This window comes from Mus caroli, unplaced genomic scaffold, assembly GCF_978045245.1.
Source record: "Mus caroli unplaced genomic scaffold, Mus_caroli_1 scaffold_10, whole genome shotgun sequence".
In the NCBI taxonomy this organism is placed as follows: domain Eukaryota; kingdom Metazoa; phylum Chordata; class Mammalia; order Rodentia; family Muridae; genus Mus; species Mus caroli.
This window is the reverse complement of record NW_028227265.1, coordinates 9,614,838-9,635,192: the sequence shown is the minus strand read 5'-3', so window position 1 is coordinate 9,635,192 and position 20,355 is coordinate 9,614,838. Positions and strand designations below refer to the sequence as shown.

Here is a 20,355-nt window from a genome sequence, read left to right as displayed (position 1 = left end):
ACAGAGAAACCCTGTCTCGGGAAAAAAACAAAAAAAAACAAAAAACAAAAAAACCCAAAACAAACAAACAAAAAAAAGTCTCTAAAATGGACCCCAAGTTTCTTTTCCAGCCTGAAGTGGGATAGGCTGGCTATGAGCCAAGGCTGGACTTCACACTGGGTCAGTGGGGCCTTGGGGCTGCATTGGGAATTGTAGGCTACCCTAGCCCCATGCCCCCTCCCCCACCCGCAGTGGGCAGATTCGGTAGTAGGATGGAGCATGGAGTCTGCCTTACAATTCTGTCTCCAGGTGTGGCTCTTTCTGCTCTTACTAAGCAAATGACCATTAAAGGACCCAAGACTCACCTTGCAGGGGTGGGGGTGGGGCTACAGGGCTGGCTGGCGTCTGTCCCCACAGGTCCAAGACCCTTCTCAAGAGATCCACTCTGAAAGTAAAGCCGAATTGCAAGCCACCTGCCTCTGTGTGCTCCCCCACCTAGGTAGCACCCACTCCAAGCTGTGAACAAAAGTCTCAGAAAGACTTTGCACATTCAGTGGAACCTTCCACAAAGCCGGATAACTGCTGTGCCCTTCAGCGGCTGCAGAGAGGTTGAAAGGTTGGAAGTCCAGAGCCTAATTTCAATTTATCTTGGACTCTCTTTAGCCTCCTAAACAGCTATTCCCTCCCTCTCTGTCGGAGGTACCATCCTGTGACTAACAGATAAAATCTTTCGGAATCTGTTAATAAAGCCATGTTCCCACTAACTAAATGGCTAAGCGTCTCGGCCAGCACCGAGACCTCCCTTTGCTGTAACTGTCTTGCCTGGTTAATTTCCTTTGCCCTCTGGCTGTGGAATCTTCGTGAAACTGATTCCAGGTTCCAATATGGAATTTGGAGTAACCAAAACCTGTGTTTCCTCGGCCATGGTCACTCCAGACTAAACATCTCCTATCTCCTTGGAGGTGAGAGCTGGATTTTCTCATTGAGAGGACTGAGTGGTTATCGGTGGTCACCAGGCTCTGACTTGCTGGAGGCTGGAGGAAGCAGAGGCATGGAGAAGCGTTCAGTTTGGCAGCCAGCACCCAGGCCAAAGCAGGCTGCTGGGGACAGCAGGATGTGCAGGGCTCTGGAGGAGGCACCAGGCCTGGAGGCCATCAGGACAGTTCAGGAAGCTCCTGTGTACAGACTTACCATCTCCATCAGTGGTTCTTAACCTTCCGGATGCTGCAGCCCTTTAATGCAGTTCCTCACGCCGTGGTGACCCTCCAACCAGAAAATTATTTTGTTGCTACTTTGTAACTGTAATTCCCCCCACCCCCACCCCAAGACAGGGTTTCTCTGTGTAGTCCTCGCTGTCCTAGAACTCACCCTGTAGACCAGGCTGGCCTCAAACTCAGAACTCCACCTGCTTCTGCCTCCCAAGTGCTGGGATTAAAAGCGTGCACCACCACTGCCCAGCCCAAACTGCCATTTTTGCTACTGTCATGAATTGTAAGGTAGAGATCTGATGCGCAACCCCGAGGAGTTGCGACTCACAACTAAAAGCTGAGCACAACTTTTTAGATCTTGTAGACCAACAAAGCCAGCCTCGTGGGAATGGCAGGAGGCTTCAGACTCAAGTTGGAACAATTTCTTTCAGTCTGTTTTTGTTTTTGAACAGTCCTGGGTTTCAAACTCTCGGTGCACACCAGGCAACAGCTCTGTCACCAACCTCACCTTCAGCCCAAGCCAGTCCCCCTGTTGTCCCCACTGTACCCCTGCCAGTTGCCCGCACCCATGCAAGTCACCCTGTTCTCCAGCTCCCTGCTGGCTTTTCCTCCAGGTGGACTTTGAACCAAGTCACCTGTTGAAGGCACTGTGGATCCTGCAGGCTGCTGGGGGCCCCCGGGGTAACATTTGTTTGGAAAAGCACAATTAGAGACTGGAGAGATGGCTCAGCTCATTAAGCGCTGGTTGTACTGGCTGCCTGGGCCTGAGCGCAGATCCCCAGTACCTGCACCCATAGTGTAAAAACTCCAGCAGGGTACATGTCTAAATCCTAGTGTTCGGGAGGCACAGAGGGTGGATTTGCAGGCCGCTCTGGACAGCACAAGGTTCGGTGAGAGAGCCTGTCACAGAGAGTCAGGAGGGGAGCCAGGGAGATAGCTCAGAGGCAAAGGTGCTGGTTCTACGAGCCTGGTGACTTGAGGGGTAGCCACAGAAGAGAGCACACTCCACAGCGATGTCCTCTGACCTCCATGTAAGTGCCTCAGCATCGGTGTCTGCACGCCCATCACCCCCTCGATCCACGCAGACACAAGAGAACTAGATTTAATTTCATGTCATTTAAAATAATGTGGCGATTAGCTAAGGAAGATACTCAGCATTGTCCTTTGGTCTGTACACACACGTGTATATGCTACACACTCACCCTCTTAGACATACACACAGATCTACACACACATGCACAGACACACACACACACACACACACACACGTGTATATGCTACACACTCACCCTCTTAGACATACACACAGATATACACACACACATGCACAGATACACACATGCACAGATACACACACACGTGTATATGCTACACACTCACCCTCTTAGACATACACACAGATATACACACACACATGCACAGATACACACATGCAGATACACACACACACTCGTGTATATGCTACATACTCACCCTCTTAAACATACACACAGATATGCACACACACATGCACAGATACACACATGCACAGATACACACACACACACGTGTATATACTACACACTCACCCTCTTAAACATACACACAGATATACACACACACATGCACAGATACACACATGCACAGATACACACACACACGTGTATACACTACACACTCACCCCCTTTAGACATACACACACAGGTACACACACAGATACACACACAGACACACACAGACACACACAGACACACACAGACACAGACACACACAGACACACACACACACTCGGTGCATACACACCTAGATCTTGTTACTACTACTGTGCCTGAATGGTACTGACTCTCTTGGGGTGCCCACCTTTGTGTAGGAGGACTTCTGGGAAGATTCACTGTGTGCCTCCCCCGTGTGTGCCACCATGGCTTGGCACGTCACCAAGGGTGACATCAGCCATGGGAACTTCTGGGGATGAGCCAAGGAGCAAAGAAACACATTAGCATCTGCTTGCGTGGGTTTGCCAGAACCCTTTCCCCTCTTTCCCAGGGACCTCCTTCCTCTCTTGATCACCAACCCCTGCCTGCAGGCGACACCCCCAGCCAGTCCCGACACAGGGCAGGAAGGGCTCCTCGGGCTCTGCAGGCCCAGTGCTCTGTCCTCAGACCCTCTGTGAACTTCACTTCTCAAGTCCCACACCGAGCAGCCACTATCTGCCACCTGCGAGCTGAGCACAGCCACCTCAGCTGCAGGGCTCCCTCACATTACCTCAGCTCCCTGGGGACCACTGAGAAGGAATCAGGGGGCTTGGCTTAGACCCCTGGTGAAGAGGGGCAGGCTTGGTGGTCGGTGGACAAGACAGCTGCCTTCCTGAGGTGGGGCTGGGGGTAGAGGCAGCCAGAAAACAACCAGGAAGTTCCCGGCTCTACCTGGCACAGCGCTGCCCTGGTCTGAGAGCTGGTGTCTGTGTGGCCTGGTAGTGCAGCAGGACCAGACCTGGCCTCTCCCCAGACTCCTGCTTGTGCAAGGACAGTCCGGGCACAGGGACACAGTCCCAACCTGGAGAGGCTGGGGTGGGCAATGGGAAGGAAGGTTTAAACTGAAGGTTCACCACAGCAGCAGAGTGTGTACTGTCTCCTGAGGCCCCAGGGTCTCCTTAGCCTGTGGCTGACTCCTCTTCACTCTTTTCTTTCTTCTCTCTTGTCTGGGCCCAAATCTCCCTTTGACACTACCATGTTCCTTAATCCATCTTATATTCAATTACATCCCTAAAGACGCTTTTTCCAATGGAAGTCCACCATCTGGGTTTGGAACATATCTTATGGGACCTACTGTCCAGGCCCCTTCTTAGCCCACTTCACAGGGTCCGGGTAATATTCTAGAATTGTGGCCCATCCGTGGGCTTAGGGAAGTAGCTCAGTTGGTAGAAAGCTGGGTGTGGTGGTGTGTCGTAGCACTCAAGAAGTTGAGGCAGGAGAATAAGGAATGTAGGGTCAGCTATGTGTTGACTTCAAGGCCAGCCTGGGCTACCTAAGACTTTTGTTTAGTTCAGATATTCTACTTAGCACCTCCTCTTCCTTAACTGGTCACCGGAGCTAACCTTGCTCTGCCTCCATTTTAATCTTTTCTGCGGTTCTCTAGGAATGGGGAACAAGGAGATTAAGTCAGGCTAAATCCAGGACATCTACCCTCAGGGAAGAGGCCTTTTCCCCAGTCTGGATGGCGCCCTGGGACCTAGGGTGGAACTCCCCACCCCCCATCTAGCCCCAGATAACCCCTGGAGTATAAGCAATGCCAGGAGGGCTGGGTGTAGTTGTGAAACAGATAAGTCCCCCAGAGACCAATCAACAGTAGAACAAATATACACACCATAGTCACAGAGGAGCTTCCTCTCTCGGCTCTCCTTCCTTCCCCACCCCATCCCAACCCACCCTTCATAAGGCCTCCAGCAAGGGCAGGATAGAGTGGAGGGCAGGGAAGGCTTGCAGAGGTAACCAGGTCTCCCCCCTTTTTTTGAGGCATGTGGGGGTGTGGGGGTGTCTCATGTAGCCCAGGCTAGCCTTGTGAACTCACTATGTAACAAAGGATGACTCTGACCTTCTGACCCGACCCCCATCTCCTCTCAGGTGCTGGGATTTCCATCATGCCCAGTTTGTGCTGCCCATTCTGCGGAGAGGGAGTCAACACTCAGAGAGACTAACCTGCCTGAAGACACACAGCTATAAACAGAAGAGCGGGCAGTACCAGCCACAACTGAGTTTGTTGTGTAGGAGTCACCTCTGGTTTTGTGCCACCCAGCAGCACAGTCATGGCCTTGTGACAGGGGAGGAGGGATCAGTCTCTGATTTTGTTTTTTATAAAATGAAGATAAATGTCTACTTCTGTGTTTAAGACTTAAAATCTAAGCCAGGGGTGGTAGCACATACCTGTAATCCCAATATGGTCAGGAGGCTGTGCGGGGGTGGGGGGTGCAACAAATTTGAGGCCAGTCTAGGCTACAGCGAGGCCCTGTCTCACTAGAAACAAAACAAAAGGCTGTGCATCTCAGACCTGTGAGCCTAGCTGCTTGGGAGGAGGCAGGAGGAGGACAACTTCAAGGCTTCCCTGGGCCATAGAGAGAGTTCAGGGTTAACCTGGATCATCTGGGCTAGAGTTACAAGCAATTGTGAGCTGCCCAGTGTGGGTACTGTAAACTGAACCTGGATCCCCTGGAAGAGTAGGGGCAGTGAATTAAAAGGCTACTGAGAGCCAGGCAGTGATGGCACATGCCTTTAATCCCAGCACTTGGGAGGCAGAGAGGCAGACGGAGTTCTGAGTTCGAGGCCAGCCTGATCTACAGAGTGGGTTCCAGGACAGCCAGGGTTATATAGAGAAACCCTGTCTTGAAAAACCAGAAAGGGCTACTGAGATAGGACAAGGTGGTACACATCTGTAACTTCACCATTTGAAAGATGGCCATATGAGAATTAGGAACTCAAGGCCAAAGCCATTCTCCTATATCAAATGTTTGAGGATAGCCTGAGCTACCCGAGGCTTCTGAAGAAGCCCTGACCTCACACACCCAGGGTCCAGAAGCACCTTCACTGAGCGCGGACAAGCACACACGAAGCAGACAACCCAACTCATTTTTCTTGAAAAACACATTTACTTCTGTAAACTGTCGGAATGCCAGAGATGGTCCTCACAGCCCAGCCCGGTGCAGCATTCTTCCCCAGAGTAATAAGAGCGAGGAGGGAGGGAAAGAACCATCTTCGTGTGCTCTCGAGGAGCCAAGCCCGCCTCAGCTGTCTTCAAAAGCAAACAAAGCCATCTTTGGAATTTGCAGACTAAGACTCCAACCGTCGCTGCCTTCCAGGCGCCCTGAGGCCTGTGCCAGCCTCCCTGTCTGCAGGGGACCTTTCCATCCTTGTCACCCTGGAGGCCCTGAGGTTGACCCTGAACTCCCCCCCACAGCCAGACTCAGACCTCTCTGGCTTCAGAAAGGCTTCGCCAAAAGGGTAGTTTAGACCACGTGGCAGAGCCACACTGCCAGGCAAGATTTAAGGCAAATTTGTCACTTCACACTCGGTCCACGCCAGACCTAAACCTGTTACTGCCAAGCAGTGTCTACCAGAGGGACACCTCAGGCCACTCTGAACAGGACAGGGGTGAGGCCTGGGGCCACATCTATGGGCTCTGAGGAGCATGCGTGCGCGTGGGAGCTCATGAAGGCTGTAGGGTGTGCACAGCTCCTGGCATTGGTGGCCCGCGTAGGGCTAGCAGGAAACAGCCAGGTCAAGCTGGGGTGGCACCTGGCCAGGCCTCAGCAACTCAAGGCCAGGGTAGCTTAGACCAGGCAGGCCACGGTGATGGCAGGGATAAATGCCAGGTCAAGGGCCAGCGACAGAGAGGCTTCTGGGATCGGATGGTATGCATGACCCTGGCACCAAAATGACTTTTCTTTAAAACAAAAAGGGGGGGCGGGTCTCAAAGAATGATGCTTGGTGAGCTTGAGAGGGGCCACAGGGGGGAGAGGGAGGGAGAGGATTGGACACACTGGTGGCGCTGGTGCCTCTCATGGCTTCTCCTCCCTGGTGGGCTGGTGACGTGAGGCGGCAGTCTCCTCCTTGGCGGAGCAGGCAGATGGCTCTGGGCTGTGGGGCTGCAGCTACTCTGACTGAGCGTCGTAATTGGCCCCCCCAGCCTTCTTCAGCTCGCTCCTGATGAAGTCTTCCTCTAGCTCCTTCCGGTCGCTGATCACAAACTCCTTTGCAAAATTCTGCAAGAACAAAGAAGAGCTCAGAGTCTCTGTGGGGGGGTGGGGTGGTCCAGGGTTGCCCAGGCAACGCAGCAGGAAGCCCTGGCACCCCAGACACTCCTAGTAGATTGCAATGGAAAAAATGCCAATAGAGCCTGTGCCAAAAGCCCGGATCGCAGGGTAGAGATGCCACGGCCTCCAGTCCACGGGCTGGACTGGAGCGCGACCCCTGGACTGTCTTCCCTTGGCTGTGTTACCTTGGGCAAGTCCCTTTCCACTGTCAAATTCAACTGGGAAAACCTGCGGGTGAAGGTGTGAGGCAGGAAAGCAGATGGGAGTTGGCCAGCGTTAACCCCAGAAGAGGGGCAGAGTGGAGGAGGAGCTACACCTGCTAGCACAGACCTGCAATCCCAGCACACAGGAGGCTAAGGCAGTGGGAGAAAACTACCGTGATCCGAAGACCACCTTGAACTGCACAGTAAGACCCTATCTCGTAAGATTACAGGAGGGAGCACACAGAAGGAAGGAGGCTCTGGCTGGTGGCTACACTTTTCACCCCTGTTACTGCCATACCTGGGGTTGGGAGAAGCTGGCTCTCACAGGCCGGCTCAGCCATTATTAGGCCAGAGTTACCAGTCGGTGCCCTAGCCTTCCCAACCTGGTTGAGTTTTAGGCAGCTGTGCAGGGAATTAGTGGCATTCATTCCACAAACTCGCCCAGCTATAGTTGGGAAACACACCACTACTGTAGTCACTTCTTAGGACTGAGGCTTTGATCAGATGACCCCAGGGCCTGGCCCACGTGAGAATTTGAAGCAGGAGGCATCTTATCAGGCAACACTGAACCGTGAGAATTACGTCATTTTATATGCGGATTATGAGGCACAATAAAAACCAAGAAAATCTCAAGGGAAGACAAAGAAAGCTGCAGGAAGCACATGAGTCCAAAGGTTGGGAAATTATCCACATAAAAGAGCCGAGGGTGGCATACCTACCTGTAAAGCCAGCACTGCGGAGGTGGAGGCAGGAGGCGTGGGAGTTCATAGCCAGCCTCAGATAATAGAAGTTCAAGGCCAACAAAAGCCTGTATGGTAAGAGGTACACACACACACACACACACCACAGGCATGCTCCTCAACACTGCACATCATACTCCCACACGTGCATCAGTACTAGGGGAAGGAGCTCAGGTCCTAGCCTTAGGCAAACATCTACCACTGAGCAACATCCCCAGGCCTATGACACCATAATCGCTACACACACACACACACACACACACACACACACACACACACACTGCGCTGTGGTACCCAGGCCAAGCTACAGCATCAAAATATGCAAAACTGCAACTATGACCCTAGGGCCGGACACTGAAAGCTCTGCCTGAGAGAAATGAAATCACCCGGGCACAGACACACATGCCCAGACTTCACAGCTGCGTGATTCACCCCAAACAGCCGAGCACCCCAGGTAGCTAGCCACCAGATGAGATGAGGCGGTAAAGCGTACCCTCGACGCATGGACGTTCCAAATGGTGACGCATTAATTAGTCATCAGTGAAATTCTAATGCCCGGTGCAACATGGGCGAACGGATCCCTGAACATGGGCAAAAACAGACAGACATGAAGAGCCACCCACTGTCTGGTTCCTCTGACAGGAAATGTCCAAAAAAGGCAAATCCACAGAGAAAGCAGACCAGAGGTGACCAGGGGTGGGAGACAAAACAGGAAACGACAGATGTCATCTAAAACTCATCGTGGTAAAACTGCACAGTTCTTGGAGGTGACTGCAAGCCAGCAAGGGTCAGAAGGGCAGCTCTCTCTGCCCCACACCAGCCCAATGGCAGCTTTTCAGATTCCAAAAGACACCAGGAACTGGTGGCATATGCCTTTAGGCCCAGCACTCAGGAGGCAAAGGCAGGTGGCTCTCTGGGATTCGAGGCCAGCCTGGTCTACAGAGCGAGTTCCAGGACAGCCAGGGCTACACAAGAAACCCTGACTTGAAAAACCAAAAAATAAAAATCCTCAAAGACAATCAAGAATATTTTTCTTTTACAAACAAGACAGAGTCTGAAGACCACAATGCCTGCCCAAGGTCACAGACCTGGGACTACAGCCTCAGCCCAGGAGTGTGGTTCAGTTCAGTGCTTACCTTAGCAGGCAGGAGGATCCGGGTTCAAGCCCCAGCACTGTCCTCACCCCCAACTACTATATGCAGATATCAAGAAAGGGGAGCAAAATGCTTTGGAACTAGGGAGGGGTGGTTAAAGTGCTTAATTTTACATTAAATGGATTTTACATCAATAAAAACCAAAATCAGCAAAGTCGCCATAGCACCAGAAAGATCAAGTTCTTGGCTTCCTAGATACCACGAGCAAGGCCACCAAGACATGGCAGGATATGGAGGAGGGGTTAATATTTGCCAAGAGAGGCAAGCCTCACACAATCTGACTGAATCCACCCTCGATACATTAGCCTTTTACCAGGTTAAGATAAGGCCCTGGGGGCAGAGCTGAGACAGCCTTATGCAGCCCCAAATTCAAAGACCCTTCCCAGCAGCCCCAGGGCCAGCACTGCTAAGTTTATGCATGTGACCCAGACCATGGAAGGCAGTGGACCCCAGGTCTGGAAAGAGAATAGAGAGCAGACTTGTGTCTCAACTCCCAGGCCAGCGGCATGGGGGAGGGGCGCGGGTGCCCCAGCAAGGAAGTCAATGGGGCAAGAAGCCTAAGAGGAAGTTCAAAGTCCTCTGCTTGTTTGACAGCCTTATATGGCAATGTAAAGAAGAAACTGAAGTCTGGGTCAGGAACAAGAGTTTAGGAAGACAAGATAAGGACGAAGAAATCTAAAGGGAAGTTCTAAGGGCTGGGTGCAGCTATAGCTAAAACCACAAGAGCTGTGCCGTGGTCACACTACAACCAGGCAGTGTGGGATGCAAGCCCAGACTGACTGCTCACGAGTCTGAAGCCAGTTTGTGTTACATAGCAAAACTCTGTCTCAACAAACAAACAGGGGCTGTGCACGTGGCTCAGCTGGCGGAGGGCATGCCTAGAGTGCACAGAGCCCTGGGTTCAAGCCCCAGCACTTCATAAACCAGGCATGTTGGCGCAGGCCTGTAATCCCAGAGAGAAGAGGATCAGAAATTCGAGACTGGGTGGGGAGATGGCTCAGAAGGTAAAGGCACTCATCTCGAAGCCTGATGATCTCAGATCCCCGCCCCGCCCCGTCCCCCCATGAAAGGAGAGGCCAGCCCCTGCACGCTGTCCAGACTCCACATGCTGCTGTGGTGTGCACAAATCCCCACACAAAGTTAGTACATGTGACTCCGTCTCAAATAGGAGCTCAGACTAGTGAATGGTACAGAGCAAGAAATGTAAATAGGCAAAATCGTCTATACTCTACCAGAGATACACCACGTACGTGCACACATTCACTGTCCCAAACTATAAAAAAAAATACCTCGAACCTTGAGGCACATTTAAAATCAAATCGCCATGAAGCGAATGCTTCCAAGTCTCCAAAGTTGACAGAACAGCCACGTGGGGTCAGCCACACTGAACATTCTCTCTCTGCTGCCACAGAAGACAACTTTGTCTGCAGATACGTTTTTATGGTTGCTGCCTGCAGAGGCCAGAGATGGGTCCTCCGGGACTATTACTGTGGGAGAGCAGTGTGGGGATGCGGATCACATGTTCCAGCCCCCCCCCCCCCACACACACACACAAGTCATGATCTTCCACTCCTGCTGTTCTGGGGAACCTCAAAGTTAGAAGGCAGAATCAAGAGTCCCTCATTTTGGGTTGAATGGTTTTCCCTCCAAGTGACCAAGGCAGGCAGCTAGCATTTCTGAGGCCACTGGAGCCCAAGCCATACTGTGGTACCGAGACAGAGCCTGGGTCTTCGCTACGGGCTGATGTCTCTCATCAACAATCAGTCAGACTGCGGCCTTGCTCGCCACGAGCCTGGCTCGGGGCTGATGAACCTGGCTCTGTTCTCCTCACCCCACAAGAGACCACACTGCCCAGCTGAAGTCAGGGGTGTGTGCAGACTCACATCCCCCCAGCAGGAATCTGGTAAACCCTAAGAAATCACTCCTACCCCTTGGACCACAGTGAGGAAGGACTCTGACACTTCACGTGGTTGGACCAACAGCAGTCACTCCCAGTCTTTAGCTAACAGCCATCCCCACACCCTACCCGACTCCAGGAACCTTCTGGATCTCTCCATACCTATGATTCAGCCCTTCCCCATACATCTTTCTAAAAGAGTTTACCAGTTTCCATCCAAGCTCATTGATGGTCTCAAGTGACCTATGGACAGCCCTGGAGACAACGGTGAGGGTCCTCTTTCCTGCTATTCCAAGGGCAGTCCCTTCCCATCTGGGGAATTGGAAGAGGCAGCTCTGGCAGTCAAACAGGCCACCGCCCCAACAAGAAGCCTGACACAAGTGGTATGCGCTTCCCATCTAGGGTGTGAATTCTACTAACCGTCCCAAAATGCATGGCTTGGGCAAGCACTATGCTGGCTAATTTTATGTCAACTTGACACAAGCTAGAGTCGTCTGAGAGGAGGGAACCTCAATTGAGAAAGTTAAGATCGGACTATAGGGACACCCAGAGGACATTTCCTTAGTGTTTGACAGGAGAGGGCTCAACCCATCGTGTATGATACAAGCCCCTGGGTTCTATAAGAAACGAGCTGAGCAAGCCACGAGGAACATGCCAAACAGCAGCACCCCTCCATGGGCTCAATACCTGCTCCCGCCTCCAGGTTCCTGTCCAGTTTGACTTCCTGTCCTGTCTTCCTTCAGTGATGAGCTACAATGTGGAAGAGTAAGACAAACAAACCCACTCCTCCTCAACTTGATTTTTTAAAAAATAATTATTTATTTTATGTGAGTACACTGTAGCTGTCTTCAGACACACCAGAAGAGGGCATCAGATCTCATTACAGATGGTTGTGAGCCACCATGTGCTTGCTGGGAATTGAACTCGGAACCTCTGGAAGAGCAGTCAGTGTGCTTAACCGCTGAGCCATCTCTCCAGCCTTCAACTTGACTTTTTTGTTGTTGTTTTTTGGTTTTTCGAGACAGGGTTTCCCTGTATAGCCCTGGCTGTCCTGGAACTCACTTTGTAGACCAGACTGGCCTCGAACTCAGAAATCTGCCTGCCTCTGCCTCCCAAGAGCTGGGATTAAAGGCGTGGGACACCACCGCCGGCTTCAACTTGACTTTAGATCATGGTGTTCCATCACAGTAATGGAAACCCCAAGGCAAGTACCAACCTCGAGACTTATTTGAAGCGATCCCTTGCCCTCCACCTCCACTTCTACTGAGCAGTCAGCTTCAGACCTAAGGGCACCACTGGAGAGTTCCCAGCACCACAGGGGAGATGCCTTCCAGGTAGGTAAGTAAAAGGGGCAGAAACCAAGCAACATTGGCGGCCTGACCCAGGAGCAACAACAAGATCAGAAAGAGCAAGGAGCTTTTCATCTGTATCCCTGTGCCAACAGGCCACCTCCCGTCACACTCACCCCTACATGCACATGAGCACGCATGCATGTGTGAGTGTGTGTGTGTGTGTGTGCGTGTGTGTGTGCACGCACATACCCCCACACCCCCTCACGTGCACACAGAAGCACAGACACATCATGCAGGCATGCATACGCATGTGCACGCACGCACGCACACACCTACCCATACACACATGAGCCTGTTTGCAGGGCTAGATTAAGATACGTATAAATATTCTCTTATCCTTGACTTTAAATTGTTTCTTCCCCTTTTCAGACAGGTCCTCATAAAACCCAGGCTGGCTTTAAACCTGCTGGTAGCCAAGGATGACCCTAAACTTCTGATCTTCCACTTCTCTGGTGCTGTGATTAGGTGTCCGCTACAAAGCCTGGCTTACATGGTGCTGGGAGCCCCCTGAGATCTATCCCCAAACCCGAGCTCTCTTCTGAAGGCTCCCCGAATGCATGGCTTAAACCCAGTTTTCTTGCTAAAACTGGCTGGGAATGGGGTTTAGTCTAAGTTGCCCCATGCTCTCCAGCAGCCTGGCCCTCCAGAGCTTCTGTTCCTCCTCTGCAAACAGGAACAGAAACAGCCCCACATGCTGAGGCTGTAATGAGGGCTTTGGAGCATGCAAAGAGCCTGCACACTTGCTGGGTGTGCCCAGCACTGGGCAAGTGTTGACTGGTCCTCAGCTGATTTGTAAGTGATGGGAGCTTTCCCTTCAGCCTCAAGACTGCAGGGAAGCTTAGGGTTCAATGTCCGGGGCCCTTTCCTCATCCCCAGTGTTCATTTGCAAAGAGGGGCAGCCCCAGGGCTCCCTGGGTAAACATGGAAGATGCTGGCTATATCCACGTACACAGCGGCAACATCCAAAGCTGGGCTGGAGGAGAACCAGAGAGGAGAAAACCTTTCAGAGAAGAGAGGTGGCTTCCTCTACACCAGAGACAAGAGGAGCAACGCCCCTCACTGCGCCCCCAAACCTGCACTGGCTTAACACTCACTATGTCAATCACTAGCCTATACTCTACACCAAGAGGCCAAATTCAGTGCTGTGGCTCTCTCTAAGAGACAAGGAGCAGAGACCCTGAAAGCAGCATTCACCAGCTCTCCAGTCCTGCTCCCCAGTCCTATGAAAGAGGAGAGGGAGGGATAAGGGTCCTCTAGACAGATCCACATCAGTCATCCAAGGGTCCTGCCTAAGTTCCACCATGGGCACCAGAATCCATGGGCAACCAACACAGGATCACAGCATGGTTCCATGTTAAGGCTCCGTGCTTGCTTTGGGCTCATCTGGCACCCAGGAAACTGTCCTCCGTGCTGGGTGTAGACTCTCTCCCACACACATGAGCTAAGGCACAGTGGACAAGACACCCGCTGGTAACAATCAAATGCCTTTCCCCAAGTGGAATTCCCCACGAATTCTAAGCCAAAGACCTCTGAGTGCTGAATAAAAGCAATCAGCACCCAGCAGCCGTTCTTGCCAGGAAAAAGGGCAGCTTTGCAGGAGGCTGAGCAGAAAGAAACAGACGTGCCTGGCTAGCCCTCCCACCCCCTCTGTGACCTCCTACACCTATTCAGTGTATGAAAACCCGACCAGCAAGGTATAATTTACTCAAAAAGACCAGGTTCTTAAAGCAGGCATGACTCATCGAACTAGGATGAAGGAAACAAACGGATAGGCAGGCCAAGTGGTTGATACATTCGGATACAAAGGTGCAAGTCACCTTCCTACTCGGGGAGAAAACCAAGGGCACACACAGGCTGGCACATCGTGACGTACCAGGAACAGAATGCAAGCAGACAGATGTCCCAAGAACCTGCTGCGAGCCAGCCCTGAGCAGCTGATCCCATACTGTTCCTTTTCACATAGGGGAAAGTGCTTGGGACCGGCTCTTCCACCTCCTAAACATTCGCCAAAGCCTTGACCCCGCCTGACCTGACCTGACCTGACCCGACCTGACCTCTGACTCTATCTAGTTCTGCGCCACTCTCTGCGCTGATGTCCATGGCAGACATCACAAATCAATCATCGCACCTCTGTCAAGATTCAACCTTAGAATCCTTAACCCAGAGCTCCAAGCAGCCCCTACCTATGGGTCAGCTGACAGGTCAGAGGTCAAATCCAGGCTGGATCCTTAACTCCTGCCTAATCAAAGCTGCCTGTGGCTGGGGAACTAGCCACACAAGGGAACGCCCACCCTTCGTGTAGGAGACCTTAGGTTTAATCTCCAGAAAGAGAAAGAGAAAAAAAAATAGGCATAGAATTTCTTGTTCCTAGCCACATGCATGTTTGGGAGTTCCCTCCAAAGAATCAGTAAACAGAATTGTTTTAAAATGACAACATTTAGCCTCAAAGATGTTCCCTCTCAGCAAATACCAGGATGTGTCCATAATTCAACAAAAAATCGAATACGTAAGTAAACAGGGGCTTGCTTAATTGGTAGAGTGCTTGCCTAGTATACACAAAGTCCTGGGTTCCACCCCAGCACTGCATAAACAGGGCTCAGCGGTGCACACCTATCATCTGGACACTTAGGGGTTTTAGGCAGGGATTTCAGGGGTTCAAGGTCACCTCAGCTACATATGATAAGTTCGAGACACACCTGGGCAACATGAGACCCTCTCAAAAGGAAGGAACTAGGTATCTACAGGAGCACACTCACCCTATACGGCATCTCATTTCTCATTTCTCTGCTTCCGTGTGTTAGACTGGCATCCCATTGCTCAGGTGAGGAAACAGAGTGAGGGACCCAAGACATGATGATCTGTGTGAGCTCCTAACCAATGGGAGGCTGAGGTCTACACGAGAAAGACTGCACACGACCAGCATTAGACTCATGTCTGTGGTGGGCTCTCACCAAATAGTGCCCAGCTGCTGTGACCATGGGCCACACAAACTGTGTGTGGTGTAGGTTTGCTCTGAAAGGGACTGATTAGAGACAAATCATCAGAAGACAGAAGAATGGAGAGGTGCCAGAAAAGGGCAAAGCCCCCCAGAACATGCCCGGGGTACCTGGGCCATCATAAGGAGGTCTCACACCTTCAGTCTGGCACAGAGCGGGTGTTCCACGGTTCTGTGCTGGGCCTGGCTGCTAGGTACCTCGAAAGCATCACACCCAGACAGGCAGGCTGGCCATGGGCTGCGAGTGGGTCTGGAGTCTGGTGAGGGACAACAAGCCACAGCTAGCCACAGAATAGCCAGATGGTTGAAGCAGCTTGGTTTATGTGGGGCCTCTCCCCGAGCAAAGCCAGCCTCTCTCCCTGGCTTAAAGCCTTCCCAGGCTCCCCTCTATGTTCTAGATGAAACCCCATCTTCAAAACAGTCTCCCTTGGGCAAGTAAGATGGCTCAGCAGGCACAGGAGCTTGCTGCTACCTGTAACTGGATTTTGACCCCAAACCCCAGTAAAGAATGAGACCCCATGACATTGTTCTCTGACCTCCACATGCACGTCCCCCACACACATTGTTCATATGTACATAATATTTTTAACTCAATAATAAATAAACACACACACATATATATGCATATATATGTGTGTATATATGTATGTATATATATATATGTGTGAGTGTAAATATATGTGTGTATGTGTGTATATATATATATATATATATATATATATATATATATAGGCATGTGAGTTAGAGCATTTTGCAAGGCCTGCCTGATCTGCTCTGACACGAGGCAGCTTGCCATGGCACCGGGTAGTCTCCCCTGCTGTTCACCACATTGTCCTCAGAAGCCTGCAGAGGCACCAGAACAAAGAGCGGGTGTGCTCTCTCGGGCACAACAGTGTGGCAGGGCAACCTCGGCCAGGAGAGCTGTCTGCTCAGCACATTCCCCAACTTGGGGAAGTGTCCTTAGAACAGCTCACCTCCCTGCAGCTCTGTGGTTGGTTGGTGGAGAAGGGGGCATCTGTCTGGTTTTCCCAGCCGTGGACAGGGCTCAGCTCTGAACACAGACCTTTCTGACTCCCAGTTCCAGGCGGGCCTCAATCCCTAATCCTCCTACCTCCACACTCAAGTGTTAGGGTTACAGGCATGTACCCCACCTGCCCAGGAATCCCAGCTCCTCATTTGAGCGACCCCCAGCACACCTCACCTCTCAGGAGGGCTCTGAACTGGAACCTCATTGTAGCCGCAAATCATAACACCCACTCCTGCCCCAAAATGGTGGTTGGTGGTCTTTTACGGAACTGGCTACCACAGAGATGGCAGGCCTTTCTCTTCTGGGGTCCTGGCCTTGATGGATCACCAAAGCCTGGAGATTCCTTCTGCTGGGCAGAGGGTGGCCAAATCCAGAGAGAAACAGAGCCAGGAGAGGACAGGAAGCAGACCGGAGCCTGGACCCAGCCATGAGTCCCTCGTGTCCTCACCGTGCTCTGGAGCCTGCAAATCCACAGCCAGGAACTAGAATTCCCACCGTGAAGGCTGCACCAGAGAACGCAGTCCCTGAGTCACCCCTACTCATGGATCTGCTTGGCCACCACAGCCAGTGCTAGGCTCACAGAAAGCCCTGACCGGGGACTGCAGTTTGGTGGCAGAGTGCATGCCTGAGGCCCTGGGTTGGAGCCTCAGCAAAGCAAAATCACAAGCGTGTAATAAGCAACTAGATGAATGGTCTAGCCAAGGCTGGTGGCTCACTTGATAGCGCTCAAAAAATAGAGGCAGGAGAAGCACCCTAAGTTTTAAGGTCGGGCTGGGCTACCCTATCTCAACAAAGTTATATTAGAGTAAAATAATGGGGGAGGAGGGGACGACAGCCAATGGCTCAGTGGGCAAAGGTGCTGATGGTGCAAGCCTGGTGACTTGAATTTGTCCCTGGAAGCCAAAGAAAAATGGAAGGAGAGAAGTGGCTTTATAATGTTATCCATGTGTTCTCGGTGATGTACACACACACACACACACACACACACCCCACAATACACATGCACACGAGACAGAATTAAATAAAAACCTACTTTAAATCCAATTAAGCTGACTACCGGGCTCGTAAGCCCTGGAACTCCTCCTAGGGTTTCTACAGAGGCCACCAGATAGGGTGGAGTCCAGAAGAGGACATCAGATCCCCTGGAGCTGCAGCTGCAGAGGGCTGCGAACTGCCATGTGGGTGCCGGGAAGCGCACAAGGCTCTCTGGAGATGTAGCCAATGCTCCTGACCACTGAACCATCTCTCCTGCCCCATCTTTTCTCTTTGCCCATGTCACTTGCCCCTGGGCAACAGCCAGACTGAAAAGGGCTGGCCACACCTACCCTGGTCACCTGAACAGCCATTTGGATAAGCTAAAGAGAAGGGCTCTGGCTTCTAGACTTTGGGAACTCCTGCACACTCACCTTGCTGACTGCAATGAATTCAGATTTTCCTTTTTTTTTTTTTTTTTTTTTTTTTGGTTTTTCAAGACAGGGTTTCTCTGTGTAGCCCTGGCTGTCCTGGAACTCACTTTGTAGACCAGGCTGGCCTCGAACTCAGAAATCCGCCTGCCTCTGCCTCCCGAGTGCTGGGATTAAAGGCGTGTGCCTTTCTTGAGGTGGCCCCTCACCCAAACCAGCAAACCAACAACCTCACTGTCTGTGGTGCTGTCTGTTGGCGTTACTACTATCGTGCTTAAGTTACCAAACTGTGACAGGACACCCCTGATGTGTACCCTACCACAGGAACTGGGAAAGGTCACATCCTCTCCCCTACATCCCCGTGGCCACTTGTGGGACCCCTCCACAATGGGACAGGCAGTAGGCTCCATTCTGGTCACCTTGTCTGTGAGCTGCTGGCTGTGCAAAGCCGACGTCCAGCTGCTATGTTCTGTGGTGTAACAGTCAAGATGGCAGAGCTCTGGCCCTGGCCAGCTCCCTGAACAGTGTTAAGATTCTCCAAAGTCCACCCCACAGCCCCCCACACACGCCCACTGCAACTGGATGGTGACCCTTGGTGACACGCAGCAGCGCACATTACCTGGACCACCTCCTTCACCAGCGTCTTGTCGGTCCCCGTCTTGGCACGCTGCAGTCCGCTCACGTCCTCCCCGATCCATGTGATGAGGGCAAACTTGGATCTTTTGCTCATGGCATCGCCGGTGGTGAAGCGCACAAAGGCGAACAGCCGGACATCATCTGTGGCCAAGACAGGGAGAACATGGCACTCGATAAGGACTCCCTGACACCATGTCCCTGGGAGAGCCCATGAGCCACAGGTGTGCCCAGAAAGAAGGCAGATACAAGTGTGTCCCCGGTATACAATGAAATACAGGGTGTTGTACGATACCTCTGGCCACCACTAGACACCACTTAGAGCATCCTCAAGGTCTGACGAGCCAACTCTACATACTTTCGGCTGTCCCCCAGGGGCAGAACTACCCATCCCCTGGGCAGCCAGTGGCAGTGGGACATTCATGAAGGCCATGGTACATGTTCAGAGGTCAGAGGACAGTTTTGCAAAGTCTATTCTCTTTTTTCACCATGTTGGTACCAGGGATTGAACTCTGGTTGTTGGGCCTGGTGGCAAGCCCCCTTCCCCACTGAACTCTCTTGCCAGCCCAAGCGCTTTGTACTCGCACAACAGGATTGTAGAGATATTCTACATTTTAAAATTTTTTTTCTTCAAAATCTAAATGTTATGACAGTTAGGAACTTATAAAAATGTCACTGGTTAAAAAAAAAAAAAAAAAGCACACTCGGGCATGCGCGCACACATATCGTTTTAAAGGACACAACTGCGCAACCATCGCCATAGCCTAATTCTAGAACATTCTCATCATCCAAAAAGGAAACACGGACCCAAGAGCAGCTGCTTCCAGGATCAGGCAGCCCCCGGCAACCGGCAGCCTGCCTCTGTCTCTGGATTCACCGAGATCCCTGATTTAGATAGTTACATGGGTAATATGACATGATGTCACATGTGCCCTGTGGGGACGGAGTTCGTAAGTCACTGTGTTCTCAGGGGTCATCTGTGTACTGTACACCTGTGTGTGGGTAAAAGTGCACACGCATGTGTGTAGTGGCCTGCGGACAACCCCGAGTGCTATCTACTTTGTTTTTTTGAGACAGGGTCTCTCACTGGCCTGAAACCCACCAGGTATGCTAGGCTGGCCAGTCAGGAAGCCCTAAGTATTTTCCTGTCTCTGTCTCCCCAGGGCTTCCAAAATGGTAGCTCCATACTTCTATCGTTATCCGTGAGGAGGAGACATTCAAGCCTTGGTGGCCTACCAGATAGAAACGTCTATCTGAAATTACTGTCCTAGCTCAGGGTTACCAGGTGCTGCTATGTGGCCTGGGCCTAACTTGAACTCTTGAAGATGAAGGTTTCTAGGTTGTGTGGTCATGGGCCTTGTAGCTGGCGCAGATGCACACCAGGGGCCACCAGTATCTGAGTGTATCTCTCAGCATGAATGGGGTGGGGCTGTGGACAGTGTCTTATGCACTGTGTCCAATACCCAGCACTGAAATGTTTGACAGAATTTCATCCTTGACCTGCAGGGGAGGCAGGCACCCATCCCAGCCACTTCCCTACCAGCCTTCACACAAAACACCACCAGTCTCCGTTCCCATGGCGACGATGTCCCAGCTCTGCTGTGTCAGCATGGAGTCTTGGGCCCAGCAACTATGGGCCCTTGCCAAAGACTTTGTGTGGGACAGTGGCTGGAGCCCCTGACCTCACCCTTCATCCAGCCAAGTGCAGAGCCTGCCAGGGGCGTCAGCTCTCCCTCCCTGACTGCTGGTCACAGCTTTCCTGTGCCACAAGGGACTTTCAAAATATGGCCTTCTCAAAGTCTGCCCCTCATCCATTTCAAACACTCACCCCAGACAGCACTGAAATGTTTTAGTGTATACTCCAATATGGTTTGGGTTAAACATAAAAGAACAGGGTCCTTTTAAAATTTTTTATTTAGTTGTATTTCTTATTTTGAGAGCATATAAGTGATGCAGGGTGTGTATACGGAGGTCAGAGGAG

At 51.7% G+C, this 20,355-nt stretch overlaps 1 protein-coding gene across 1 annotated transcript in view; it reads right to left on the bottom strand.

The window, feature by feature from the left end:
- Nucleotides 1–5,786: 5,786 nt before the first annotated feature.
- The window catches only part of Cotl1 (coactosin like F-actin binding protein 1), a 30,162-nt gene continuing 15,593 nt past the window's right edge, over nucleotides 5,787–20,355 (bottom strand). Inside the window, exons 3-4 of the mRNA XM_021169751.3 lie at nucleotides 18,361–18,518; nucleotides 5,787–6,919 (exon numbers count right to left, since the gene is read on the bottom strand). Coding sequence (XP_021025410.1) covers nucleotides 6,809–6,919; nucleotides 18,361–18,518 — 269 coding nt within the window. The 3' untranslated portion in view covers nucleotides 5,787–6,808. The remainder of the gene's footprint in view (nucleotides 6,920–18,360; nucleotides 18,519–20,355) is intronic.